Source organism: Amia ocellicauda, chromosome 5 (genome assembly GCF_036373705.1).
Source record: "Amia ocellicauda isolate fAmiCal2 chromosome 5, fAmiCal2.hap1, whole genome shotgun sequence".
Lineage (NCBI taxonomy): Eukaryota > Metazoa > Chordata > Actinopteri > Amiiformes > Amiidae > Amia > Amia ocellicauda.
Window position 1 is genome coordinate 44,312,189 of NC_089854.1, and position 27,967 is coordinate 44,340,155.

The following is a 27,967-nucleotide window of genomic DNA, read 5'->3' on the forward strand; positions in this document are numbered from 1 at the left end:
TTGTGATTCTCAAAGTACAAACCTCTACCCGATCGCATTGATATGCATAAGTACTAGAAATGGGATTCTGACTATAATGTAAACTGAGATAGGGTTCAATTTCAGATTTGTGATTTTTGTCTGTGTGTGTCTTGTTTATTTGGAGTCAATCCGTTTCAGCTTCCTCCTCAGAGCTAAAGTTACAACTAAACGATTTAATATTTCAATTAAAAAAAAAACTGTAAAAAGATACACAAGTCTTCAGATCTAACTATGGATCAATGGGAGAGAGAACACTAGAGCATGGGAGATGAGTGAAGAACCCAATATCTTGTAGGCCCCTCATTAATTTTAAGTTCATACATAAGCAGAACAAGCTAGCAAGAGGAAATGGGTCACATTAAATATATATATACTGGGAGCACACAATTCAGGAACTGTACTTACCATATTTTTGGAATCTACATTTTCATCACGATATTCAGGATTCACCTAAAGCATAAGGTAGACAGGATATTAACTAACATGCAGTGCTGTATTTATATAAGTCATGTTTTTTTTTAAACATTAGAAATAATGAAATGCACTAAAAAAAAATCATAATGGTTTGATTCAAGATTGGTAACTTGGGAAATAAACCCTGATAGGGTACATATTGCCAACTTTTTGTACAAGATCCACAAACAAAAAGTATTCGTAAAGCACATAAAAATAAAAAAATAAAATGTAAATGCTGCCATCTATTGGGAAAATGTGAGAGCTGCACATTGCGCAGAGGATCCATAATTTAAAACAAAAAATGCTGACATTACATGAAATATAACAAATTATGTGTTTTTAGCATCAGTTTATAACCATTTTAATTGCATCATCATCAACACCATCACATTTTGCCACAAGCCAGTGAATTAACACTTTATTACTTTTATTGAGTTCACCTGATCGTCCAATGCAATGATTTAGGAGTACAGTCCTGAATTAATTTGAATTATACATTGTAAAGTAGGACAAAGTCTAGGTCTTGGCACAGATGCAAGTCAACCCACCTAAAAACAGGGGCACTGTGTCCAAACAGAATATATTTTGGCTGTGTACCAGCACCTCCACTGATGCCAAGCCTTTTCAAGAACCGTTTGGTAGAAAGAAAATAACAGGGGTTGCTCTGTTGTTATTTTCTTTTCTCTACATTTAACCTTTCTGTTCCCACACAGGCAAGATTTTATTTTTTACGCAATCAAGAAGAAAATTCTAAATTAAACATTGATTTATTAGCTAAAGAAGAACACAAAAAAATACTCTGATTTCACAAAGGTATGAAGCAGCAATTTTTTTGGTTTTGTTTTCCATCTCCTTTTACATCAGAGTACAATCTTTGAGACAGAACAAATAAAAGGAACATAAGAGAACAAGAACTTGCACTACACCTAGCAGGTAACAAAAATTCAACTCCTATTATGCAGGATACATTCAATGCTTAAAATGTTCACATTATCAGGAATGTGTGCAAAGTTCTGCACAGGAAGTCTAATAAATTTAAATTTAAGATAGCGCCAACAAAAGATAAAACACTAGGCACCTTTTTGCTGCCCTTCAGAGTGACTTTTATTTTAGACTAGCTAGCTAGTTGCTAACTGATACAAGAAGTATTCTGTACAAAGATCATAGTGTACCCTTGGATACCAGATTGAAACTTTTGTAGGTGTTCATTTGTGCTTCTTGGACCAAGGAGTCTTAGAAGTTCAGTATAAATATCAGGATGAGGATATCCATTCAAAAGGACAAAGAACATGATTCAATAAAGCAACCAATTTAAATCAAAAGGGAAAATGGAGAATAACAAAAGCACAGAAAGCTATTAAGGTCTAAGAAAGGATAAAAAGTTTGCAGGGCATAGAGACAAATTCAATTAAACTGAGGAATGCAGGAGATGGTGCAGTTTATATATTTTTTCCATTCAAATTACCATATGCACTATTTTGTTTAGAGCACAGCAGACATATTAGTAATATTTCCAAAGTTATAACATTGTACTACTATACAGAATACAATTGTATTGAATGGGCATTACCAAGTTAATTTGTATATGAACATTAAAATATTTGCTTGTTTGGCAAACATTGTATTTTAATATTAAAATATGTTGGTGATAATATTTTTTCAGGTAAAAGCCATCCATTACAAATACATGTCCACAGACTTCAGATGAAAATACATGACTGGTGGCATATGAGCAGATATTGTAGAGACACACATAATACAATGTGCTGCGTATCTTATTGAATACTATTGCTTTAATATAGATTTGATATTTCACAATTGTCCACTAATTATATAAATGGTTTTATCAAAGTAAAATACTATTATCTTATTATTATTAATAATAATAATAATAATAATAATAATAATAATAATAATAATAATAATAATAATATTAATGGATAATGCAATACTTACAATAAAATAAATGGGTTGCATATGTCAATTAATTAATGAATAAAAGAATAAAAGTGTACATTAAGCAACACAGCAATAATAGATACATAACTTTTCATGGTAAATTATTAAGTATTTTAACAAACAGCTACAAGAAACTGCATGAGTAAGAGACACATTAGTTTACACCTGGTCAGAAGCAAGCATTGAGAACTATGATTAAATCAAAGTCTTGAGCCATTATTGCTTCAAGAACACTAAGAGCACATGAAACCCGCTGGCGATTACTAATTAATCAGGCTGAACAAATGTAAGCTCACATTTCATTGACCAATTCACCCTGATTACAATATTCATGCTGCGTAGTTGTGCCCACTCTTAAAGACCTGTATTTAAATGGGAGACAAAAGTGGGCCGATCCCCAGGCTGTGGGCTGTGGAAAGGGTCAGACTGAACCAACCGAGAGCAAACGTACATCTTTGAGTCCAGAGTAATTAAAATAAATAAACAATATACTCGGTCCTAGACTGAAATTAAATGTTATTAAGAGGCAGAAAAGAGGCACAGATTCCACTTGACAAGACATCTCATACACTCTAGTAGAGATATAAGTTTGTCTGATAAAGAACTGTTTGAACTTGAAAAAACTAAACGTTTGTAATTGTATTAATTTATTTATGTATTGCTTCTGGCCTATAATTGGACAAAAAACAATTCACACGGCCCAAAAAAATCATCACATGCCTTCCTCTAAGCTGAATGTATTACTGGACACTCATATCTGCGCATCTGATCTCATAACTCTTTTTGCTTTTAATTTAGTGAAGATCAGGTCGATTCAATATGGCCAGCAATAACACATCAAAATGCTTTCCCTTCAGAGTCTTCACCACAAAATACGACAATATCCAAACATTTTACATCTTAAACTTCAAAACACTGAGTGTATAGAGTTGCCAATTAAACTTCACAACGGCCTGCCTTGACTTAAAATATATGTGAAGTGAATCATCTAAATATTACAGAGGCTGTTGAATGCAGACAGCACAACACACCAGAGTTGGCTTGTTTTCCAATCAGAAAGAATCTTACCTCTGCTGCCAAATAGTTTCCTGTAGCCAGGTGTTTGAATCTGAACAGGCTGTTCCACTGGCCAGCGCCTCCCCTGCAGGGGTCATAATGCACAACCTACAACACAGGACACACATTGCCAAGAAGGGATTTTACACAGAGAAGGAAATCTTATCTACCTACAAGGAGGGAACTTATGAAAATAGATACTGTATTTTTCCACACTTTGTGGTATGTCTGAGCAAAAACTGGTAAATTCAGTGTTAAAAAATAACGGTAGCTCTACAAATTGCATAAATACTATGTTACAGTACACACAAACAAAAACAGCTGACAAACAGTTGTTGAACATAAACTAAATCTAATTTGCAAGGAGTTCTGATTTATTTGGGGTATTTTTATTTTTATTTATTTTATCTTATCAGGATATCTTCCATTTTTGGACAAGAATGGACAAGGCCTAGTTAGATCTATTAATTTATAAAGATTATAGGATTTTCTTTCTTTCTTTCATTTTAAGATTTCTTCAGTTCTTGAACAAGCATGGACAAAACCTAATTCTGTTTCTTCATTTACAAAGAAGATTTCAATTATTATTATTATAATAATAATAATAATAATAATAATAATAATAATAATAATAATAATAATAATTATTATTATTATTATTATTATTATTATTATTATTATTCTCCAGCACAAGTTTAAGATATCTTTTGGTTTTTGAACAGGCACAGACAAGACCTACTTCGACTTCCCAGAGCGCTTTGGAGCTGGTGGCAGAGGTGGCGGACTGTCGCAGGGTGGTCCTGAGGAAGATGTACTGCTGTTTCTTGTAGTCATCACAAGTCAGGAACTTCTCTTGCTCCGCGTGGAACAACCTCACAACATCTCCCTGTGGGGAATCACAAAAACTGTACTGAAGACTCGGCTGAGGACACAGTGAAGAATAAAGGAAATCCACATCTAAAAATGGCATGAGAGTTAGTGACCAACTGTAAATAATTAAAAGGACAGACGAGAAAACAATTCTCTACAATTCTTCTACATTTCCACTTATTTCTGTTTTTCATTAAATAAAAGCAGAACTATGAACTATATTGAGTTGATAAAATTGTCAAACTTCTTGGTATAATACAGAAAGGAATTATAATGCAAAACCAAAAGCAACAGGAATATAAAATTAACCAGGAAGGTGAGGAATAAGCATACTTACACCTTTTAAGACATCTTCTCTGTAGTCACTGAATTTCATAAAAAGCGTGACTTTCCAGCTTGTGTTACAGTTCACGGCATTTACCTGTTAGTAAACAAAAGACCTTTATTTCACTTATAGAATCTACATATGCGTTTTATAATAATCAGTATCAAATAATGCATAATAATAATAATAATAATCAGTAAACAGGAGAGTACCTCTTTGCAGCCAGGGTTGTCTAACAATTCGATGTTACTGGCATGCAGTGGCTGGCCAGCATTGACAGGCATCAGAACCACCTTATCTCCCACGCCCACCTGTTGGCAAAACAAACAAAAAATTGTCCGATTTAAAAAACACGCACGCACGCACGCACGCACGCACAATCTATTTCAATCCTAACCATGCCTTTCCCTGGCCTTCAAAAAACAAGGTGTTCTGCTCTCCTTATATAAGCAATACAACAAATACCCAATGCAAAGCAATGATTTTAGATCACAGGGCAATTCAATCTACATTTTTGTAAGGTGCAATTTCCCCCCACCCCCACTCTAATTATTTGCAGAATTGCAATCAAACCTATACTAGATATGTAACCTATTAATATTTCTACTGTGAAAAAATTAAACTAAAAGAAATGATTATACAATTGTGCAGGAATATGAAAGGCCATAAAGACACTTTGATGTTTATTTTTTAGGTGGAATCAGCAAACATAGTTCTGTGGAGTAATGTGCATAATGTGCAGTACAGGGAAGTGCTTGTGCTAGGAATGCACTAGAAGAACAGATCTGTTTTCTGCAGTAGGACAAAGCTTTGGTTATATTTTTATTTCTATTGTCTATGTAAAATATACACTTTAACGGGAAGTGTTTATGTCCACACCAGGTTACATAAATAAACAAATAAATACATGAGTAGTCCCACATGCATCAGTGTTTAGGCATGCTGCGAACAGTGTGCTTGTCAATTAGACTCAGGAAGTGGAACACACACCATGCATCACAAACAGGTGGTGTACCTTTTCATTTGGGCTTCTACTGGCAAAGGAAAAGAGGAAAAACCCAGTAAGTAAATAATTCACAGTGGAAGAATATTTTACTTCAGTGTTTTTATTTGGAAGAGAAGATCGATCTGTCCACTTCCCAGTTGTGTCCTCCCACTATTAATTTGGTACGAAATGCGAAACTGTTATGATGCAAACAGACCTCTCAAATGTGTTAAATAAATAATTTTGGTATTATATTGTATATAGGTATTTTGTTTTAAAGGATGTTGAATTGCTATGGGCTGCAGAACAAAGGGAGATCGAAACATTGTAACGAGTTGTATTTTTACTGAAGCAGCGATTAATGAAGCAGACTAAGTACAAGGGTTCTGCTGGTACAAAGCTAGAGAAAACGCCTGAGAATTCATGTACTGCAGTGAAATTTTGAAATATTGTCAATTTTGCCACATGTAAATGCCCAAGGCAGATGGTTACAACTCAAAACCTGGCGGAGAAGGCAATTGTCAAAAAGTGAACAGATTTTCAGAAGTCCACATAGGAGAAGATAGAAAATATTAAAAAAGACATCCACCCTATCCTTGCTAAATTGTGCTCAAAATCCTTTTTTTTTTTTTATATAAGCACTTTTTTTAAAGTGCACCTTTAAATTTGCTGTAAATTATAATCTGATGATCCATTTTGTAATGTTATGTGTATTTGTAGATAAGCCCCTGTGCCTTAATGGGAAAATAAGTAATAATTGTTAGATGGTCCCTTGAGCTAAACATTCTATTTTTCCCATTTCTCACATTATAAAGAAAAAAGGGTTATAAAGATACTTTATATAAGTCAGACATGTTCTTCAACTAGACTCCAGCTACAGGGACAATTATTCATTTTTTTCCCATATAAGGCACAAGGGCTCATCTACAAATACACATATCATTAAAAAAGATTAGAACTTACAGCACATTTAAAGGTGCACTTAAAAAAAAATAGTCGTTTCACTGGCCCTTTATAGCTTAGACTCAGGCAAAAATGGCATCAATCTACCCAAATAATCAAACCTAATGTGGGAAAATATAAACGATGTGGAACCCAACCAGAGAAATTCACAATTCAGCTCTTCTCTTCTTCAACAAATACAAATTTGTACCTCCTCATAAAAGTAAAAATGGTAGCGGGGTGAGGGGGTCCTCTAATACATACATTGTCACCTTCGCTGCGCAGCTTCCAGAAGGGTTGGATGTAGAACCAGGAGCCCTCATTGCCAGCTGGGTCCAACGACACTCGCATGGCATTTTTCTCCAGCAGAGCAGGGAGTCTTTTGTTCACGGTGAGGTACTTGTTGCTTTTGATGTGTAGTAGCTGTCAATATAAACAAGGCATTGGAACAGATATGTATAACATTAAGAGAGGAGCAGAGTAAAAAATTAGTCAGACAGAGACAGACTCACAACAGATTATCAAAACATCTAGTAGATTTTCAAATGCCTTCACTGTACTTCATAATATTACACAAAAGTCTATAAATAACAGTGCCAGAGTCAGGTACGTAGTCTTTAAATTCAAGGCATGCATCATAGTGATGATAAAGTAAAAGGTATGGAATTACATTTTTGCTCGAATCGACCCACGTTTTCATGAACGTGTGGAAGAATTCTGAGATCTAAGATTCGTGCAGTGGCCACACTGTATTGAAATAGGATGAAAAGCAATCAATACTTTCAATACTAGCTCACAGCAATGCAACACAGATGTTGACTACTGACAAATTGGTAACTTGAACATACACTTACATTTTGATTGTTTTAATATGATATGGCTTTGTCTCTGATCACCTGCAGAAGGTGAATGGATGGAAACAGTGATATAAAATGCAAAGGAAAAATGTTTGTAATCTGGATCTAATTTGTAAGAGTTTACTTTATGAGTTGTACATTCATGAAAGTCTCAATTATATAATTTAAAAATATATTCTGAAAGAATAGAATTTACAGCATAAATTCAGTTAATTGATCAATAAAAAGTAAATATTCCTTTCTGCTCTTCAAAGTGTCATAAATAGTCATATAGTGGTAGCACCAATATTTTTTAAGGTCCGATATTCTTTTGGAGGCCTAAAAATTCCCAAAACATCTTCGCTTTTCTAGATACAAATCCCAGGCTTGTGAAGTATACCCTCAAGTGGGTATTTTTCGATTGCAAGTATAGATTGCATTTAATGAAGTAGGTTGCATGAAGAGAAGAGTAAGGGTTTTAGAGAAAACGTGCTTTCAAAAGATGTGCTTTCTTGCATATTTCGCATAAAAGACATCAAGCAAACAAAGGTAAAGCGAGCTGTCAACCTGGTGGAATGTGAAACAGAGGGATTAAAAAATATTCAGCGTACAAGAGCTGCTTTTCCAGCCAAGTGACCACTATAAAATATTGACTTAGCTATAAAGACACAGGCTTTTTTACTGCAAGTATTACAGTTTTAAAGGCTTACATTAATACCAATGCCAACTGAGGATTTCCTTACATAAACCTTAGAAGTGTGTCCATTTGAATAGCCTGATCACTAAATAAACACTAAGCAGTAACCGCTCACACATTTCAGCTATAGATGTTACTAGGGTTACCAAATATAATTAAAAACATATTAAAAAAGGGTTGACATGCCAGTTCCAATAAAAAAAGATGGAGTACAAAAGCAACAAGCTTTACATACCTGGATTACATTACTGTATTTAACTACGTCTCCAAGCAGTTTTTTATTCTCCGATTCATTTTGCTTTTGTTCCAGTTCTGCTGCATGCTGTCAAAACAAAAGAGGGTTTATGTTTTTTACACTACAACTGTTTCCTCATCACACCTTCAGACAGCATATATCCAAGACCCACTAGGCCTAACACCTCCTGCAGTGTGTCAGAGGGAGGCCCATACTTCCACTATAAAACCTGTTTTACCACAGACAGTTCACTATGTGGCACGGATTTCATGACAGGTGAATTATATATAACTGGAGTTGGTCAAGTTAGAGATTGAGATGGAATAAAAAGGGTGTCTGTGCAATGTCTCTCCATGCTTTTAAAAGGTGCTTAATTGTTTCTTGAAATTGTGTTGCTTCTAATGGAAGAGCACCTGTAACATCCAATTTGGTTTGGAGAAGTCTCTCATACCGACTTCACAATAGTTAGAAACTAAATGCATCCTTTACCATGTTGGAAAGAAGCAACCACTGATTTCACTGTCACTACACTTGTGTTTCTCCATATTTTCTCTGAAGAAAAAATATGTTTTAAAAAATATACATGAAACAAGGAGCTTAGAGTGGCAAAGAATAGTTAATAAGCATTAGGCAACATATCATAAAGATACTGTACACACATGTATTATTCGGGGAGCTCTGCAAGTAACAATACCCATTTACATTACAACCTTAGCATGCTGTCTTTTTGCTCTATCAAAACATATGCATCAGTATGCAGTAGTTTTAAAGGATGTTTGCTGGGCAGTTTAGCTTTTCCCAGAGGCCCCCCATGCACCCAGGAAACCCCACCACACTCACAGAATGAAATCCTGTAAAAGTACCAAAAGCACACATTAGCACTCCAATTGCACATCACTGTGGTCTGTTGCAGGTTTTACAAGGCTTTAGGCTCTTCCATAAAGTGCACGCCTTTTCAAATCGATACACATCTCTTTAGTAAAAAAAAAAAAAAGGTCAATTTGAAGGGTCTTGCATTTGGCATTGCCTTATATAAAGAGCTATAAATATAAATATGCTGTGCAATGGGAGTGTTGCCCTGTTACAATGTTTTAAAGCAGCGTTCTCCAACCCTGGACCTGGAGAGCCACAGTCCTGTAGGTTTTAAACTTCAATTAAGTACAGTCAATTAAGTACAATCATACGTGAAACCTGAAAAACCTGGAAGTTAAGTTGTAATTATGCAAATTCAAAGTCTAATAACATCATTCGGAGCTCAGCTAGAAGAGAAATGGGAATATTGTGCGGCTCTTTAGGACCAGGGTTCCAGTCTCTTGTATTAACCTATATAGGCTGTAAATTATTTGGCACATTTATAGTATTTTCAACTGTGTAACACCAGCCGCTCCTTCCCAATACACTGCCATGGAGCCAAAAAAGGTACCTCAGTGCCCTAGGAAACATCGCCAGCAACACAACCCAAAAGAAAACAACAACAAGAAAGAAGATTTCACTTTTTAGGAAACGAAACACAAAACACAGATCAATAGTTTTTAATTTGATAACAGAAATTATCTGTGAGAACTAAAATATTTCCAATATTTTGTTTCTCCCCAGTATGAACAAACCCCATACCACAATCAACTTGTGACAAGGTATAATAAGGTGGATAGTATTTCATCCTATAAGCCAGTATTTCCCAGCACCTCTCCCATGAACAAATCATGGTGGATTGTATTTCATGTGAGCTAATACATTCAATTTTACTTTTTAAATTGCTTAGCTTAACATTGAAGAAGTTGAGTGCCTTATATCATTTTAAATGTAACTTAATAATTAGGTTGATTAGGTTAATTGGATCAATTAATTAATTTAGAGCTTGGTTAGAACACAAATCAGCAGGAAAGTGTTCCCCAGGACCAGGGATGACAACCACCCTATAAGCCATTTCAGCATAGGATATTAAACTAAAAAACATAGTGGATCAGCTTGGTTCCTCTGGTGTCTGTAGTCAACGGGAGACAGTGCGGAGCCGTTGGTGAATCAGATAATTTTGTCTCCCAAGTTACAGGAAATGAAAGGTCAATAGTGCAATGACTGTCTAGTAGTATCACTGTAATGCCACATAGCTATACACTGACAATGAATGCTGTACAACTGTACATATTAGATAAAAATACAATGAACTAGCAGTAAATCACATTCAACCCATCTTAATACATGTTTTACCCATTCTTGGGTTAAAAAAAAAAAAAAAAAAAAAAAAAAAAAAAAAAACTATGGGTTTACTAAAAAGCTGGAGTACAAAAAGAGAGTAGGTTCCTTTGTACAGATTTGCAGCCAGCACTGGACGTACATTCCTATGGTACAATCCCAAGGGAAACCACTGTGTAGAGCATCTCCCAAATGAGCCCCAGAAATGAAGACGCTGATAGATTTATTTACATCTTGGACTCCTGAAGAGAAACCTAGCACTACTGAACAGAAACCCCATGCAAAACCTGCACTGCTGTGAGTAATGTGGTCTTAAAGCCCATAACCCATACAAGAATTACCTGTAATTTCTTTAGCAGCTCGTCCTGAGTACTGTTCCCTTGCTTTCCTTGTTTTGCTTTCCAAAACTGCTTCTGTGCAGAATACCTGTTCATGGGACAGACCTTGAAAAGGCAGTCTGGAAAATAAAATACAAATACAAAAACCAATTAATAAATAAATGCATGGACACTTGCACTAAAGTTATGAGTATATATAACTTTCCGCCACTTGCTGACAGCTGGAAATGGGAATATGAAGTTAAAATTCAGCCAGGGTGTCTTAGGGGATGCAGGCCATGAATTAATAAAGCTTTCTATTTTGGAAGTGCCTTCAAAGAAAGGTCAAATCAATTAGCTGACAAACCCTAACCTTAGGATCTGACCAACCACAAAACGTGCTTAAAAATAAAGCAGAAAGCTGTATCTTTGCAAGAGGATTAAATTATTCTAATAACATTTTAATGAATCAGATCAGGGCTACATATAGTATATGTGTAACTAAACTTGGCATAGCCACACCATTCATTAGTGTGGATATTAGCAGCAGGCCAATAACCTAAAATATTTATATGGATGCAAGGTAATTTATGTTATTATGCTTTCCCATTTGCTTAATGACCATTTCGTACAATGCCTTGAAATAATGAATGAAAGATGTTTAGTTAATGGGGTATTTAGCCTTGCAAGGAGTTAAGGCATTGAGAAGGCATTAACCTTGGAATACTGCAGGAAGATTGCCGCTTACGGGCAAACACTTACGATGAACTCAACACACAGTAAAAGCAATAAAAGTACACTGAAGTCCCGCATGATTAAATAAATCCCCAACGAGTTCGCTGACATAACACTTAAATGGTTTAGAACTCACCGTAAGCAAAATGGCCATTCAGCATTAAATGGAAACCAAACTACTGGAGTAAATCTGTTATACAGTACATTAAAAGACAACCATGTACATGCATATTAACTGTCTTTTCAGATAATCTAATTTGCCATGCAAGTACAGCGCCTTTATTCATGAATATTTAAATGAAGCGGTTTGTGCCAGTGTTAAATATGAAGATTTTACATTACCGTATAGGTTCCATTAACCGAGCACTTAGTATTGCTTGCATTATCAGTCCGATTAGCTGATGTTGCAGCTGTGTTGTCCTTTAAAACCATTAGGAGTTGAGCTGTTGTGTGTGTGTGTTGGTATAGGTCTATTTATTGATATTCCTCTCATCCTTAACGTATAATTTTCTCTGCAATTTAGATTTAACAATAAAAGTCTCCAACTAGACCTTGCTAGTCTGAATACTGGCTGTGACCCAGTTTCCCTACAGGGTGCCATGCAATTGTCTAAGAGTTTCCAGAGCTGGACTGGATGGCCAGGTTTTTCTCAGCTTGTGGCACAACCGTGGTCCTACTCTTGGTTTCCTAGTCAACCTGTTAACTGGCACTGTCTTCACCGAGAACTCTTGCCATTTGTGCTCTGGGTTCACACGGGTGAAAGAAACGGATGGCCTGGCCCAACAGTACCCATTTTGGAGCATGGGTGTATATTGTCATCCACTCTCCTGTACTCAGTGCAAAAAAAACAGATTCCCTGCAGCACTTTTGGAAAAGGGGAATATAAATTGAAGGTGTGTGTACCATATTTCACAACCCAGTAATCGAATCCAACTGGAAATGTGAACAAATGTTTCTGTGTCTCCAGCTCCCAACAAATACATGAAGATACGATGTTAAAATATTATAAACCTCTATGTTGGACACAACCAACATGTAGTGTAAAACGGACCTGTTTTCAGCTGAGAGTCTGTATTTACTAACCTCTGAACTTCTTTGGCGGACTGGCAAGATCCCCTGCATCTGGCTGTACCACACATCTGTCATCCACCAGCCTGAAAGGAAAAAAAAAACATTTAAATTGGATTGTAGACTGTTTATTGAAATATACAAACTCTTCAAAAAGACAATATAGGGGTCATTAAGTCTTGCTTAATTGCTGTGTTGCACCATTGAGCAGAAACTAAAGACATGAGTAAAATTCACAAACACAGCAATATTTAACCACACACAACTTCTATTCAGTCCTAGTGTTGGCCTCTAACATTGACATGGAGATCATTGAGAAACCAACAGGTGGTTTTATGCAGCCAGAGGAGTTGGAGCCGATTAGGCAACCACTTGCTCAGCACAAACGGAGAGAGAGCTGTAGAGAAAGAAAGTCACCATAATGACAAAGGGAAAGAAGAAAGAGCAAATATTGAGAAAACCACTCAATACCAGAGAGCTACTGAAAAAATGCCAAACAGAAACATTTGTTCACAGCCTTAAATCTTGTGAAGACACGGCCTATAAAATTATAATATAGAAATATATAGAATTGTTACCAAATGGTCACATCAATTGTGTTAAACTACAGGAATGGTTAAATAAAACAAAGTTTGAATTAGTTGTGACAAGATCTAACATACATACTGAATGATTTTTGATGCTCTCTGCGCATTTTTCATTAACATGGTACATGTAACCAAGTTTATAACCTGTACAAAACTAACCAATAACATTATGCTATTGCTTATACCCTAACCCACCCTGTTACAATGTAGTTTTAACATGGTGATCTGTGGCAAGTCTGCAGTAACTAAAAAAAATGGAATTAAGTGAACTGGCAAATAATAAACTGAATATCAAAAGTAATGCAGGTGAACACACCAATACGTTCTCATCTACATTTGTGCAGAAATAAGGTAGCATTCTGTTGCCATTACAGTTATGGTGAGACATTTCTCCATAAAAGTGCTGACTTCATTTGGTGGTTATTACTTTTTGCTGAAAACATTTGATAACTTAGATTACCTTAGAAGTAGAACTACAAAGTATTTTTATGTTTGATAGTTTTTAATCATGGAAGCATTCAAGTAAAGTATTGTCTCATTATCTCATATTTGGCTAATAAAGTAATCAATATCTATTTATTTTTCAAACAGGAAAGTATACATTTGAAACAGATACAGAAGAATCAGACTAAGGAAACAATGTGTGAATGGAAAACAATTAAAACAGAGCTCACTCAAGATAAATATATATATATATATATATATATATATATATATATATATATATATATATATATATATATATATATATATATATACACACACACACACACACAATGTAAATGGATAGATGGAGAGTTATAGAGAATGCTTTTACTCTCAATCCGCCTCCAAATAAGCCCTGTTTGTTTTAAAACTAATCAGATAAAAGTGTGATTCATCAGTCTATTACACCCCCGTCCCCTCCCCCTCACCCTGTCTTCACTCTTTGCTCATGCAGGTTTGCCCACTGCAGCCTGTGAACCTGCACCAACATGCCTAAATTATCTAAATACATCATGGATGGAAGCAACTGCCTTAGTGCAGGAGACAGAGCTGAAGTCTCATGGATAAAAGACATTACTTGGTGCTGCATATGCCAGGCTTTTAACCTCATTGTTCTCAGTGCATTTGCACAGATATCAAATGCATTTGCTTTTTCTGCTTCTTCAGTGCAATTCAGTGAGTTACCATGACCATAGGGTTTGAATTATAACTGCTGGTAATATTTGTAAGAAGGCCAATGATGATTTAATATTAGCTTTGATCTTATGGTAACATGAGAATGTTTCATCAATTACCTAATTAGGTGGTCCCGACTGCTTTGAAGGCCTTATATTAAGTTCAGGACTGTGCTATAAGCTTACTGTTCAGAGACATGTTAAATGCGGTATTTATGTACCATTACATGATATTATTATGCATTATGTAAATAATCTGATTCAGTTGATAGATTTTTAAATACTGTAGTACAAACAGTAAATGAAGTATAATATATAGTTTCTAATCATATGCATATTTTATGCTTGCCTCCATAATCACAAACACAGTCTGCCTTAAGTATACAGGGTAGAAAACTACAGAATACTGTTGGGTAAGTTCTACAAAAAATATATACTAGCAATACGTGTTAAAAGCCACTATAAAGAACTACCAACAATTATATTATTATACACATGACCAGACATGATCATGCTTTGCGTAATTGCATAATCTTTCACAGCTGAATTACCCACAAAATAAAATAAAAACTTGGTAAGCTTCACATCTACATTCCCACAGAAACCAAGAGAAAATCAACAGTTATGACATGAGAAGGAAGATATACTACTGCAATATAGCTCTGCTATTCTCTTGACAGTAAACATGTAAGTGCATTGGCCAATGAAAAAGAAAATAATACACTTATTTTGTATGCATTTAAATAGACTGTAATAGATCCAACATTAACCATGTGGGTGTAGTTCTCATTATAAGGGTACATTTGTGCCTAGGTGAGAGAAGAACAAAAGGGACAAATACATAAACAAAAACAAAGACACTTCAATTCAGTTTACTCAATAGCACATTTAAATGGTGTTTTTATGTATTCATTTTTGAAGAATGGCCCACCACACATAGAACAAAACACATCCTTTCTATTGAATAATAATCTGAATGTTTTCTTTCCCACCTCTCTCTCAGTATTTTACCTACTCCCTGAAACATACAACACATTTGCAAACAAACATTTGAGCAGTAATGTACATGTCATCAGACTTGCATTGTGTGAATATTTTTAAATAAATGCATAAACACAGTTCTGCTTCAATTACTATTCAAACAATACTGGGGAGAGGGTTTAACTATTTTAAATGTTGCACTGTCCTGTAATTCAGGTTTATCTGCATGAACTAATAAATCATATAAGAGAGGAAATAGCATTTGAAAACTTCTAAAATAGAGAACAATAGTGATTTTGCAGAGGATGAAGCCATACTTATGTAAAACAATATCAAGGTTAATAATAATACCAGTGACCTTTACCCTTATGGAAGCACATTTCCCAGAAGGCAAATGGTGCTCAAACAGCCAAGAAATTTACTATTAAACTGGGCAGTGCATTTGTAGTGTGTAGCATTGGCGGCTGCACTATTGGGCCTAGACGGCCTTGGCCTGACCAATTTTTTCATTGGCCTGCCTAAAAACTTGTAAGGATCTGGATCCCAATCATGCTGTCCTCAGTAGTTGCTATGAAACAGAAGATAAACATGTAAAATCTTAGAATTATCGCGGCCAATTCAATACAGAGCCATCTAGAGAGATTATAATTTAACGGCTCTGCAATCAAAATTCTGTTGCTATGAAACTGTACATATATGCGTAAAGTATGTCCTATAAGACATCACTGCATCCATTAACCAATCATAGAGTAGACTCGCTATATTCAAATTGTATTTGTCTACAGTATACGTTAGGAAAACGCTCTTTTCTTAATTATAGCCTAGTTAGCATCGAATTACCAAGCATTTTCCCTCATGAATCGCACCATTGTGACAATATTAACCTGACTGTCGTGAAGATGTCAAAACAGACGAGCCTATTTCAATTTGTAAAAAGAGCACGCACTGAGCAACCATTGCCAGTCCACTCCCAACCTCAACCTGAGGGAACAGCCGCAGCAGACAGTGCAGGTAGTACCACCCATACTGCCCCCACCACCGCAGCATACCTTGTCCATGATGAATTAAACACAATCATCGGTGAAACAAAAGGGTGAAAATAACAGGACAAACGGGGCGATTACCCCCGCCCACCAGAGGGACCCAGCGATGCCGGCTTTTCAGCTCCAGCCCCAGGCCCAGGCCCAGCCTCTGACCTATCATCTGTAGATGAGCCAACTACAATGCATGGAACCGGTAAGGCCCACTGCTTTTCATCCCATTGGTTTAAAGAATTCAAATGGGTTGAATATAGCATATCAAAAGATGCCATGCATTTTGAGCCGGCATTTTGGGAAGAATTTGGGAAAGGATGTTTTCACCCATGATGGTTTCACAGACTGGAAACACACAAACGGCTTGCAACAAGCACGAAACTAGCAAGACTCACGCCGTAGCTGTCAGCAAGTATAGTGGTTACAAACACCCTCGAGTCTTATCGAGGAACTGTGCTCCACCAGTTAATTTCAGAATCAATAAATTCAAAAAGAATATAAATGAATCGGGAGCATATTAAAGTTTGGGTTTGGAACGGATATGTTCTCTTAATTGATAGGCTACTACTAAAATATCCACATTTTCACGATCTGCTGAAAATGGTCAACACTTCCCATTTAAGTGAGGTTTTCAAAATTGAAAAGTTAATTAGTTCATTTTCTACATGGCATTATGATTTATAAGTAATTGCTATTACTTAATGCCCATATATTGCATAAACCATTAAGAGAATTGAGTGAATTAAAAAAATGTTTAACCTGAGGCATAATAAATCATTTGTTTGAAGTAAACATTAAAACTGTTTTAATTCAGTTTTCATTTTATTGTTTATCAATGGCATAGTGTTTTAAAACCATGTGTATTCAATGCTGCCTATTGCCTTAATTTGTTACACGCAAAAAAGCAGGTCAATTATCAGTATAGCAAAATTCTGATAGAGATAAGAGATAGAGATTTTGCATCCCTAGGTGCATTTTATAAAAATATATAGGTTTCCGTTATTGCGTGTCAGTGGTCCAGGGTTTTGTTTTGTTTTTTGTTGCCTATCAATGATTTTGTCCTGCCCGGTCAAAATTCAAATCTTGGAGCCGCCACTGGTGTGTAGACTGCCTTAGTCACATGCACCATGATCAAGTCTGTAGAATCTGCCTGCCTCTTACATGAATATAACACTTGAGCTTAAAGTACACAAATGGGGGTTAAGAAATGTATTATAACCAAGCAATTACATTACAAAGGGATTGTATAGAGAAGAATGGACTTTGTGTCAAATACATCAACTATATATATATATATATATATATATATATATATATATATATATATATATATATTATATACACATACACACACACACACACACAAATATAATGAAGCTGGGTATCTGTAAATAACAATATAAAAGAAGAATAAAACACAGATACCCACTCCTATTTTATCACAGTACTCGCCCAATATATCAGATAACAACAATCAGAGGGAAGCAAAATAAAGATTGGGGCATAAATTGTGTAAAGCATCTCCTCCCAAACGACTGAGATAAATTCAAGAACCATATCTCCTAAATTAGGCTTCTCCTAAAGTGGCCAGTTCCTCTGTGCAGTGCTTATCAAAGTTTCCTACACTATTTCCCCTTTTTCTTTTTTTTCAGCACTTCCTGCGCATTTGCACCAATAAGTGGCACATGACGCAACACCACACAAAAGAGCACAGCACAAGAACACTGTTTGAAAGCCATTTGAAAAAGACTGCACACACCGGTCAAAAAGGTCAAGGGAAATGCATGTTCCAGGAAGCAGTGGTGGATAGAAAGGAATATAAAACTGCACCTCTTCCAGAGATGAAAAAGAAAGAATCATCTTCCCCACAGTAAGCAGCTGGGGAAATTTATTGTAAAAGGATTCAGAGATTTCTCACGGTTACTGGGATGCCTGGCGTGGAAGAGAGTTGTGAAACTAGACACTGAAAATATCAACACAATTAACCTTGATTCTGTAACCATATGTCCGATTTTAGCCTTTTCTGAGACCCACATTAGGACCTTCTCCTAATGCTTCAGAGAACCAAAGTAATTTGTTCTTCCTAGTCATAACATTTATTTTCGTAGTATATATAAAGATTTTGAAATCGTATTCCTAATGTATGCTTAGGGGGATATTTAGTTTCTTCTGCTTCTGTCAGTCAGTCTCTGAAAGCAAAGTTAGAAAGTCTATCAGGATCTCCAGCTGGTCAGACATTTCAGACATACTTCCCTACTTCACTTCTGCATTCATTTCTGCCATTCAAGTCTTTCAGCAGTTGCTTAATGCATGAATACAAACACAGACACACACAAACACAATAATGGAAGAATGACCCTGAACATGCCCAATGTTCATTATAGGAAATGCCTTAATAATTAAATAAGGAAGGGGCAGTGCTATAATGTAGTGCCTGAAGTAAATTAATAAAAGGTCAGGCTTGGTGCATTTCCATAACTGTCCTGCCTGACTGGGTTTTTCATTTATACCATGTTAATGCATTGTACAGCAGAGTTAAACAAACAGCCTGCATAGTTAAACATTGTTCTTTGACTAAGATCAGTGCCAAGTGATATGGACTGTAGGTGTTACATTTCACAGACTTTCACAGAAATCAGGATTGGACACTTAAAATGAGATAAAAAATTGTCATAATAATGTGAGGTAATGAAACTGAAAAATGATATTTCAAGTTCCTCCAATCATTGACTTTGTATTGAAAGCAGACAATCAAAATCTTGGATACTAAGGCAGACACATATAAAAAGAAAACAAGCCGCTGTAACACACCGTTGTCTCTTGTGTACATGCGATTTCAGGTATACACCTAATCGCACAAAAAAGTCTGAGGAGGCTGTGTACAGATGTGCTAAACTGAAAATCTATCTATTGATGAAGTGCATTTTGTGGCTTGTAAACCAACTGTCAATTGGATGGATCTGAATAGAAGTGGGCTTTAGAGATTAGGGAAAACTAAAAGAGATAAGTCTCCGGTGAATTGTGTTTTGAGTTGTGTGGTAGACCAGGGCTCTCTCTGCTAATATTTCTTGCTTTGAAATTCACAAAGGCACCTTTCTATATGTTTAGAATAAAAACCCTTAAGGGTCGTACTCACTGGTGTCTAGATATATTCAATCTTCCTAGCAGTACCAAGCATTTTTTAGGAAATAGAAGACAATACAAAATATATCTCAACATTGTAGCTGTAATGGAATTTGTATATATCACATAAACACACACACGCAGTTAGGTCCATCAAAATTTGGAGAGTGACACAATTGTCATCATTTTGGCTCTGTACACCACCACAATTTGAAAAAGAACAAGCAGGAACTAAAGACAGCTGCACTACAGGCCTGGCAGAGCATCACCAGGGAAGAAACCCAGCATCTGGTGATGTCTATGGGTTCCAGACTTCAGGCAGTCATTGACTACAAGGGATTTGCAACCAAGTATTGAAACTCACAATTTAATTCATGATTATTTTAGTTTGTCCAAATATGTTTGAGCCCCTAAAATTGGGGGGACCACATATAAAAATGGGTGTAATTCCTACACCGTTTACCCAATTTGGATGTAACTACCCTCAAATGAAGGATGAAAGTGCACATTTAAAGGACATACTGATTGTTTCCTTTCAAATCCATTGTGGTAGCGTACACAGCCAAAATTATGACAGTTGTGACACTGTCCAAATATGTATGGACCTATCTGTATATATATAAAAAGCTAAATCAATAAATCAGGGCAAACCATTTCCTCAATAATGAAATTTCAGAACACCACATGATTCACCACTGAAATGTTTTGTCCTAGAAAAGAGGAACATCATATCAAAAAGTTATTTTAATTCTGTTTTTCCGTTTCCAAAATGTGGCTGAGAAAGTCTCCAGCAAAAGTAACTGTTGAAGGACAAACTACCTTAGGACAATTTCTACTAGGCTGGTAAGGCATCTTACAATTAAGACTCAACATACTGGGCAGGCAAGTTAACTTTCAGCCTTGTACAAAAGTCTCATGTTGAAAAGATCCCTTATCACTAATGTGCAGCAGAGATTTTGGTGATGGACGCCAATACTACTTTCTTGCAATTAGCCAATCCTTATGTTAGTCTTCAAAATCCCACACATACTTCAACTCATTCATGATAAGCAGTCTTTCCGGAAATACTGAATTCCACCTCCTCATAAATAGAACTCCTCGTTATAATTGGAGTTGAAACAAGGTCTTGCCCATGATAAAGTGCACAAAGCCTCGAGTTTCAAACCAGACGAGCAATCAGATAAGGCGGCCGACAATTCAGCCTGACACCCAAAGTTAATAAATTACAGACAAATGTTATTTACATCTTTAGTTTAGGCACTAGTGTTTTGCATTTTTTAACAATAATGGTGACCTTAACACCAATAAGTACAATAAGAGAACACCACACATAGAACACTAAAAGCGCTGTAGTGTCCTTCAAATGCAAGAATGAACAACATTTTACATACACGCAAAGAGAGAGAGGTTTTCACCATAAATATGTCACTGCACAGTAAAAACCAACACAATAGGACATAAAAATGCTTGATCACCTGAAATAGCAAGCAGACAAAATTCCGAAGGTCATCTAAATTAAGAAACTAAATTCCAAGAAATTAGATTAAGGCCTTGCCTTCCAAGAGAATTTAAAAGCAAAATTGACTGAATAACACATGGGAAGCCAGTGCAGTCATGCCATCACAGAAGTTGGGTTCACTTTTCTCACATTTGATTCAGACAGTAGAGAACCCAAGCTAGAACACTAATGAACAATACAACTTGGTTTTAATTTGTCTAGGGTGTTTAGGCGGATCTTAGGGTAGACAGTGGGAAATTATATAACAATTGATGGTTCTTGCTTTTGAGACATTATATTCTTTAGCGTTAACATATACATTCGCCTAACTAAAAACCCAATTGTTTTGAAATAGGCTTGTGGACAGCCCTGGGGACAGTTTATTTGCAGATTTAAAAAAGCGTATGGTAAAGTGTAATGTTTGTAATTTGCTGTACGTCAATTCACGTCAAGAAACTTGGCATACATTGCAGTAGCATAGGCATCAGTTACACAGCTGATTTGCAGCTGACTGGTGCGTAAAAAAACACAAATATTAGCTTGCTTTGGAATCCGCAACCCTAATATCACAAACAATGACACACATCAGTCAAGCTCGCTTAGGAAATATATATTCACCATTGCCATGTTACATGGTATATATATATAAACCATGCTTCAGAGCAAGCAAAGGAGGTTTATCTTATTCATAATTGCCATGGGCCTCACTTTCGGAAGGAGGCTAGGCCTGTTCAAACAGCACAAATATGAAGCAGCACAACTTGAAGAGCATTAGGTGGGGCTGGTACTGATTTAATGGGCAGTCCTGGTGTATCTAAGCCAGTTCCTGGGAAGGAGGGAGGTTGTGGGAGTCTTATCACCGAGGAAAATACACAAACACAACTAACGGAATGACAGATTCCCAATGGATTGTTTAAGTAACAGGTAAACAGAAAAAATCTTAAATAACACACACACACAACAATGAATGAAAGCATTTGTATAACTTCCTCCCACTGGTGTTCGGCTAATATCTCCAAAATAGCTGACAAATAGGAACAATCAAAGAGACCAGTAAAAAAAATAATTGGAGAGATCCTGTATAATCCTCCAGAATCATGGGTTTCAGCAGGAAAGAAGAACATTAATTAAATGTGCTGTTCAAACAGGTGAAGTTGAGAGAACCAACTACATCTTTTCCCCAAAACCACAGAAGCTGCCAAGTCCAATCACCTACCATAATCACACCCTGACAATGCAAGCTATTTAAAATATGTAATAATACATGTCAATCAAAGGTTTGAATTGACCTATATATTCAGATTTTCACTGTTTGAGCTTTAAACTGAATTTCACTTTTACCCATTTCATTCATGCTAGTAAAACAACTAGCATTTTGAAAAACTTGGTTAGATGGCTAGACTGTTGATAACTGCTCTTGTTCTGTAATTGTTAATAGTCAGTTTGCAAAATTGCAGGGGGAAGCACTGGGTGTGTAACTAAACTTCCTGAGTGATGCTGGATATTGCACTTTATTGTATTAAATGTGAATAGAAAGTGGGATGTTAGGTTTTTAATATAACTTAAAACGATATTATAGATGATAGCAGACATAGATATTAGAATAGCATTGTTAGCTACATGTAGGATTGTTTTGAAGAACTGCTATGCGGACAAACAACCTGCTAAACCTGCCACATTTCATTCCTATTATATCAAAACCATGCATCGGAAACTACCCAGTGTATGGCGTCTATAGAAACCCTGAAAACCTGTAGGTCCGCGGCTCCCCTGCTTGGTTTATGCAAAACAAATTAACAACGCTGGCATGGAGAACAGTTACATTAAAAGCAAGCTTTGCATTACAGTAAAATGATGCGATCTACTTAAAACAAAAAGGACGGGGGGGAGAGAAAGATAACCAGTGTACAAGATAGCCCGAATTGTTTCATGCATGACACTTACTCCAGGCCTTTTCGACAGATTAACTTACTTCCTACTTTCAGCCCCAATATGGGTTTCATGTGCCTTGCAGCAAAGTGAAACTCGCAACTGTCCTTCAGTGGAATGACAACTTACTTTTGAAATGAAAAGAAGATCTGAGCTGTTTTATGATCATTATTACTGTTATTATTGAACTGAAGTGCTTGGAAGCGGTTGTCTAAAGAAGCATTGCAAATACGTACCCCAAAGTGCTAATAAAGCCATTCACAGCGCCTTCCGCATACAGGGAGACAATGTCTCCGATGTGAAGAAAACTGGACCTGTGCTCAGACATGTTTGTTCATCTTGTCCACATCAATCCCCCTGTTGAATCTCTGGACACAGCTCGTAATTCAACTGACCCACCAGCGAGTTGACCCCACAGAAACGTTACAAAAGTAGCTTGCAAGTATCGCTTATCACTCCGCCAGCTGCAAAACAGATGTTGCGCCTCGACGACAAACCATTTTTGAATACTCCGATGGGCTTCTGCTTGTTTGTTTGTTGGTTGGTTGTTTGCGGGGACTTGGAGAAGTTGCTTTAAAGTGTCTATCAGTTCAGACCATGCCCCCTACGTCTTCCTGTGACAGAAAACAGTCAAACTCAATTTGATCTCTCTTTCACATTCGCTGCTGGGAGGAGACTGGCTGTAAAGAGCCTATCAAGCACAATGAAGGAAGTGATAACAAACAGCTGGGGAATGTAAGGTGACTGGGCTGTATGTGACATTTAGCTGCTGAAATACCCCCTTCCTCTCATTTGCAACCCTTCTTGTGGTTTTATGCGTAGTGTATTTCAGTTACTTTAGCAGATTTCAATGGATAACACACACACACACACACACACACACACACACACACACACACACACACTTGCCTCTATCATAACATCTAAATGTCTGCAACATTTCTTCAGTTATCTCCCTGGAACCAAAAATTCAAAGCCACCTACTCATGTCAACAAATCCAGGTTGAAGCAAATAGGAACGTAGGTGTGAATTTAAAAAGCTGGTATTGTTGAAATATCAGTTATTAGTGGGTGAACCGCTGAACAGTAACACATTTCAGTTAGATATATATTTGTCTTCCAGGCTTGACAAAATATAAAACACAAAAACATTTTGAACAACACCTAAGGTATGTCCTGAATCTATTTACCCTGAACTAGTAAATGCACATTGCTAGAATATAGCATTATCATGAAATGTTGTAAATTTAAAAAATCAAGATTTAAATGGTATTTGTGGTAATATTTGGTGATATTCCATACTATTCAATTGTTCCTTATTACAGCCATGTGGGGAACTTGAATGACAGCTCTTTCAAACACCTCTGTGTCAAGACCATGTGTGAGATTAACGATTTCAGTTTTACTTATCTGGAAATTGATATTTTTCCAAAGCCTTTCAGCTTCCTTATTATTTCCAGACATAGGTTGGCCATAAATCACCTTCATGTTTAACAGGTTTGCTATAATATTAGAACTGTTGTGATTTCCCTCATATTCATCATTAAGATTTATTAAGTATACTGCCAACAAATATTTGTAGTTGCAGTTCACTTGCAGTTAATTCCCAGGAATCAAGAGGGCAAAACAAAGAAAATTTTCCTTTGTTGAATTAAGGGGGCAGGGGACACTTGACAGCCTTAGAATTATTAAACCAATATTAATAAAATATTATAAATAAATACAACACATTTGATGGATGATGTGAAAAAACAGCAACAACATTCACTTTTTCACATACTGAATTTATTAAAATGCAAAATCAAGGTCTGGGCCTATAGCCTAGAAATAATAATCACACTAAAGCAGTACGTATACCTCAAAGTATGGTCCCCCAACCAATACTGTATTATATATATATACATATCACAAAGGGTAAACTTTTCAGGTGGTAAAATGGTAAAGATCATGGTAAATCATGATAATAGACTATGGTACCCTGAGATAGTAAAATACAAAATAAAAAACATGGTATTTACTATAATATACTATAGTTATCAGTGGTAATCATTGTAGTTATTTTACAACTTGTGTATCTTACTAAAAGAGAAGAAAGTGAGCACCATTAAGAGGAGTGGAGAGGAATGTATTCAGTAGTGGTGTTCTGCATTGATTTAAAAAGTTTCTCATCATTCTTGTCTTTTGTATATATTGTCTAGTCTTTAAAAAAATGAAATCACATAATGTATAAAGAAAATAATAATCAAGAATAAATGTTCCCAGTGTATCACTATATAGTGCATTATATGTGATGTGATGTATGTTAGAATAAACACTGTAACTACTATTTTGTATCAGTTGGGGAGAATGGTGTATGGTTGACCTTTAGTTCACTTGTTGTTAAGAAAGGAAACAATATTATGAATAGTACTGGGGAGTTCAGCTGGATATACCTGTTAGATAGTTCAATGATTACTTACTCTGTGGGTCAGGAGGTTGCTGACACAGAGAATGAGAGGCACTTGAATCCTCTTTTGAGTTGACAGAAGAACAATGTAATTGTCCTTTTGTATTCCTTCCTCAGTTCGGACATTCTATCAGTCTGGGCTCTGCAATAAACCAGAAATATTAGTTGATGTATCCACAGTGCAGAAGGAGTAGTGGTGGAACTATATATAAAAACAACAGCACTCAAAAGCGCAAAAGTAAATGCAATTTTATTATTATTTATTCATTTCTTGGCAGATGCCCTGATCCGGGGTGAATTCTGATACCATTCTTGTGTAAGCATGTTGTGAACCACATTTTGCATATCTGTCATCTTAAGAATGAAATGCTAACTTCAAAGAAATGAAAGCAATACAAGTAAGTCCTATTTTATGAATTTCAGTGTAATCCATTTTGATATATGATGACTCTGCAATACAATATTACTGGCACTGTTATGTTTGACAATATTCCTGATCAATCAATAAATAATATATTTCGATAAAGATTGGAAGACAAATGTTAACATGCTGTTTTCACAATAGGAAGATTTGATTGCTTTTATCCATACACAGTTACAAGGAGAAAGATTGTGTTTTCACAGGTTTTCATAAAAAATAATACCAAATTATACATTAGCTTTTGATATATGGGATGGTGCATGAAAGGTTAATCCAAGTCTGTGCTCTATATGTGCAATGCAAAGGAGACAAAGGCACATTGAATGCCCTTGGTCTGGTGTGAGAAGCTAATCTGTTCCACCAAGAGATTTTACTGTATTTCCACAGTTTGATCACTTCCTTTTAGCAGTCAGGTTGGCATGCCTATCTAGTTTGAACACCTTTATTTATTGGCAACTGTTTCAACATGCTATACAGTGGGAAACACACTTAAAGTCCCATAAATCAAAACAGCTGGTTGTTAAAGCACCGGGGTATTCCCGCCATGCAGAGGAACACAATTCTGTGTCGAGAAGAAGTTATCTACTCTATGTTTCACATGATATATTAACTGTATGCATTTCATAGCATCTTACTGGAGGTCTAACATTTTTAGGGTAAAATGTAGAGGAAAAACACAGAGAAGAAAACTGAGTATGGTTGCTTTTTACAGCTGGCTTCTTCTACTTCAACGCTTTGCTAGGCCCTTAGAATCCACACATCATCTATTTAAATTCAGAACAGTGTGTTAAATATGATTGTGGATATTACAGAAAAACATAGAAAACAGTTTGTGTTTAAAAAAATCCATTATAAGAAATAAAAATAAAGAAATAGTGCATTTTGGATTGAATTGTTCTTTGTGTGTGAGTAAATGGTTTATGATTTAGCTGTGCTACTGAGTATCGCTCAGGTTTCAGTTACTGTTGGAGTACCCCTCACAAGACCAATTGTTAATATGAGTTATGGGCTCTGGGATCAGTGTCAAAACACCAGCAGCTGAATCACTTCCTGATTGCTGATGTCACAGGCAGTACATTAGCAAGGCCTTATCAACAGGCTCTTAAATTGCTTAAGGGCAAAGGAAACAGCCTTGCTTTTTAAATGCAATCTCTCATTTACAGACTATTCCACAATAGTACTATTAATCACTCATTGACTTTTCCCCTCTCAGTATGCCACTGTAACCTATCAAGATATCACACATAACACAACACTAACTTGGATTCTAGTACAATGACGTTTTTCACCTTAACAGTGATGAAATCGCTCTGTGAAAACTGGCGGCCCATTTAAGTCTTAAACATTTCTTCTTTTCTTTAAAGCAACATGGCTTTCAAACTTTCAGCAAAAGGTCAGATCTGTTGTGCGACTCACTTTATATAAATGTTAGAAATAATGTGTGTTAGCCATTGTGATTTAGTAATCATTGAAGTAAGGAAAAAAAACAGAAAAAAATGTATACAGCTCCATCTAGTGGCCAAAAGAAGAACATGCGACTCTCACTTAAAAATATCACATTGTACAGTACTAGAATCACACTAATATACAGATATTTGTAGTTTGGAAAACTGCCACAGACACTTTTTTATTGTTATTATTTTATTTTTAGATATACTGCCAAGGAACATTTTTATCATGTTTTATTTGAATTAGTCAACTTCATAACGTGTAGGATTCATAGGCAAGGATCTCAGTAAAATCCCTAACCAAGCTGTAAGTTTCTCTCACAGCTATCCTTTCAAATTAGGCAAATTTACCGAACTGATCAGATCATTTCATTAAAATGTAGAAATTGGGGCCTGCTGTGATAGTACTGTGAAAATAATATGCTACCAGAACAGAGAGGGGAAAAAAAACACTGTAAGGGAAATGTAGGGCGTGTTGAAGTGACGCGGCCTGGTATGCATGTCACCACAGCTGGAAAGGTGATTAGACAGGTTAGACTGCTTTGTGCAGCGGTAAGACGCCACAAACTTACCCATTCCAGGTTGTCTTCCCTCCTTCACGCAAATCTTTCTGACTTGCTCTCAGATGTTCCTAAAGCAGTGCCA

At 36.1% G+C, this 27,967-nt stretch overlaps 1 protein-coding gene across 3 annotated transcripts in view; it reads right to left on the minus strand.

Moving 5' to 3' along the window:
- The window catches only part of itpr2 (inositol 1,4,5-trisphosphate receptor, type 2), a 136,462-nt gene extending 112,780 nt beyond the window's left edge, over window positions 1–23,682 (minus strand). For all 3 annotated transcript variants that reach the window (XM_066705381.1, XM_066705382.1, XM_066705379.1), the window contains exons 1-10: window positions 23,244–23,682; window positions 12,711–12,781; window positions 10,917–11,032; window positions 8,383–8,469; window positions 6,879–7,037; window positions 4,900–4,998; window positions 4,700–4,783; window positions 4,232–4,378; window positions 3,505–3,600; window positions 427–471 (exon numbers count right to left, since the gene is read on the minus strand). In XM_066705381.1, coding sequence (XP_066561478.1) covers window positions 427–471; window positions 3,505–3,600; window positions 4,232–4,378; window positions 4,700–4,783; window positions 4,900–4,998; window positions 6,879–7,037; window positions 8,383–8,469; window positions 10,917–11,032; window positions 12,711–12,781; window positions 23,244–23,335 — 996 coding nt within the window. In that variant the 5' untranslated portion in view covers window positions 23,336–23,682. The remainder of the gene's footprint in view (window positions 1–426; window positions 472–3,504; window positions 3,601–4,231; window positions 4,379–4,699; window positions 4,784–4,899; window positions 4,999–6,878; window positions 7,038–8,382; window positions 8,470–10,916; window positions 11,033–12,710; window positions 12,782–23,243) is intronic.
- Between the last annotated feature and the right edge of the window lie 4,285 nt (window positions 23,683–27,967).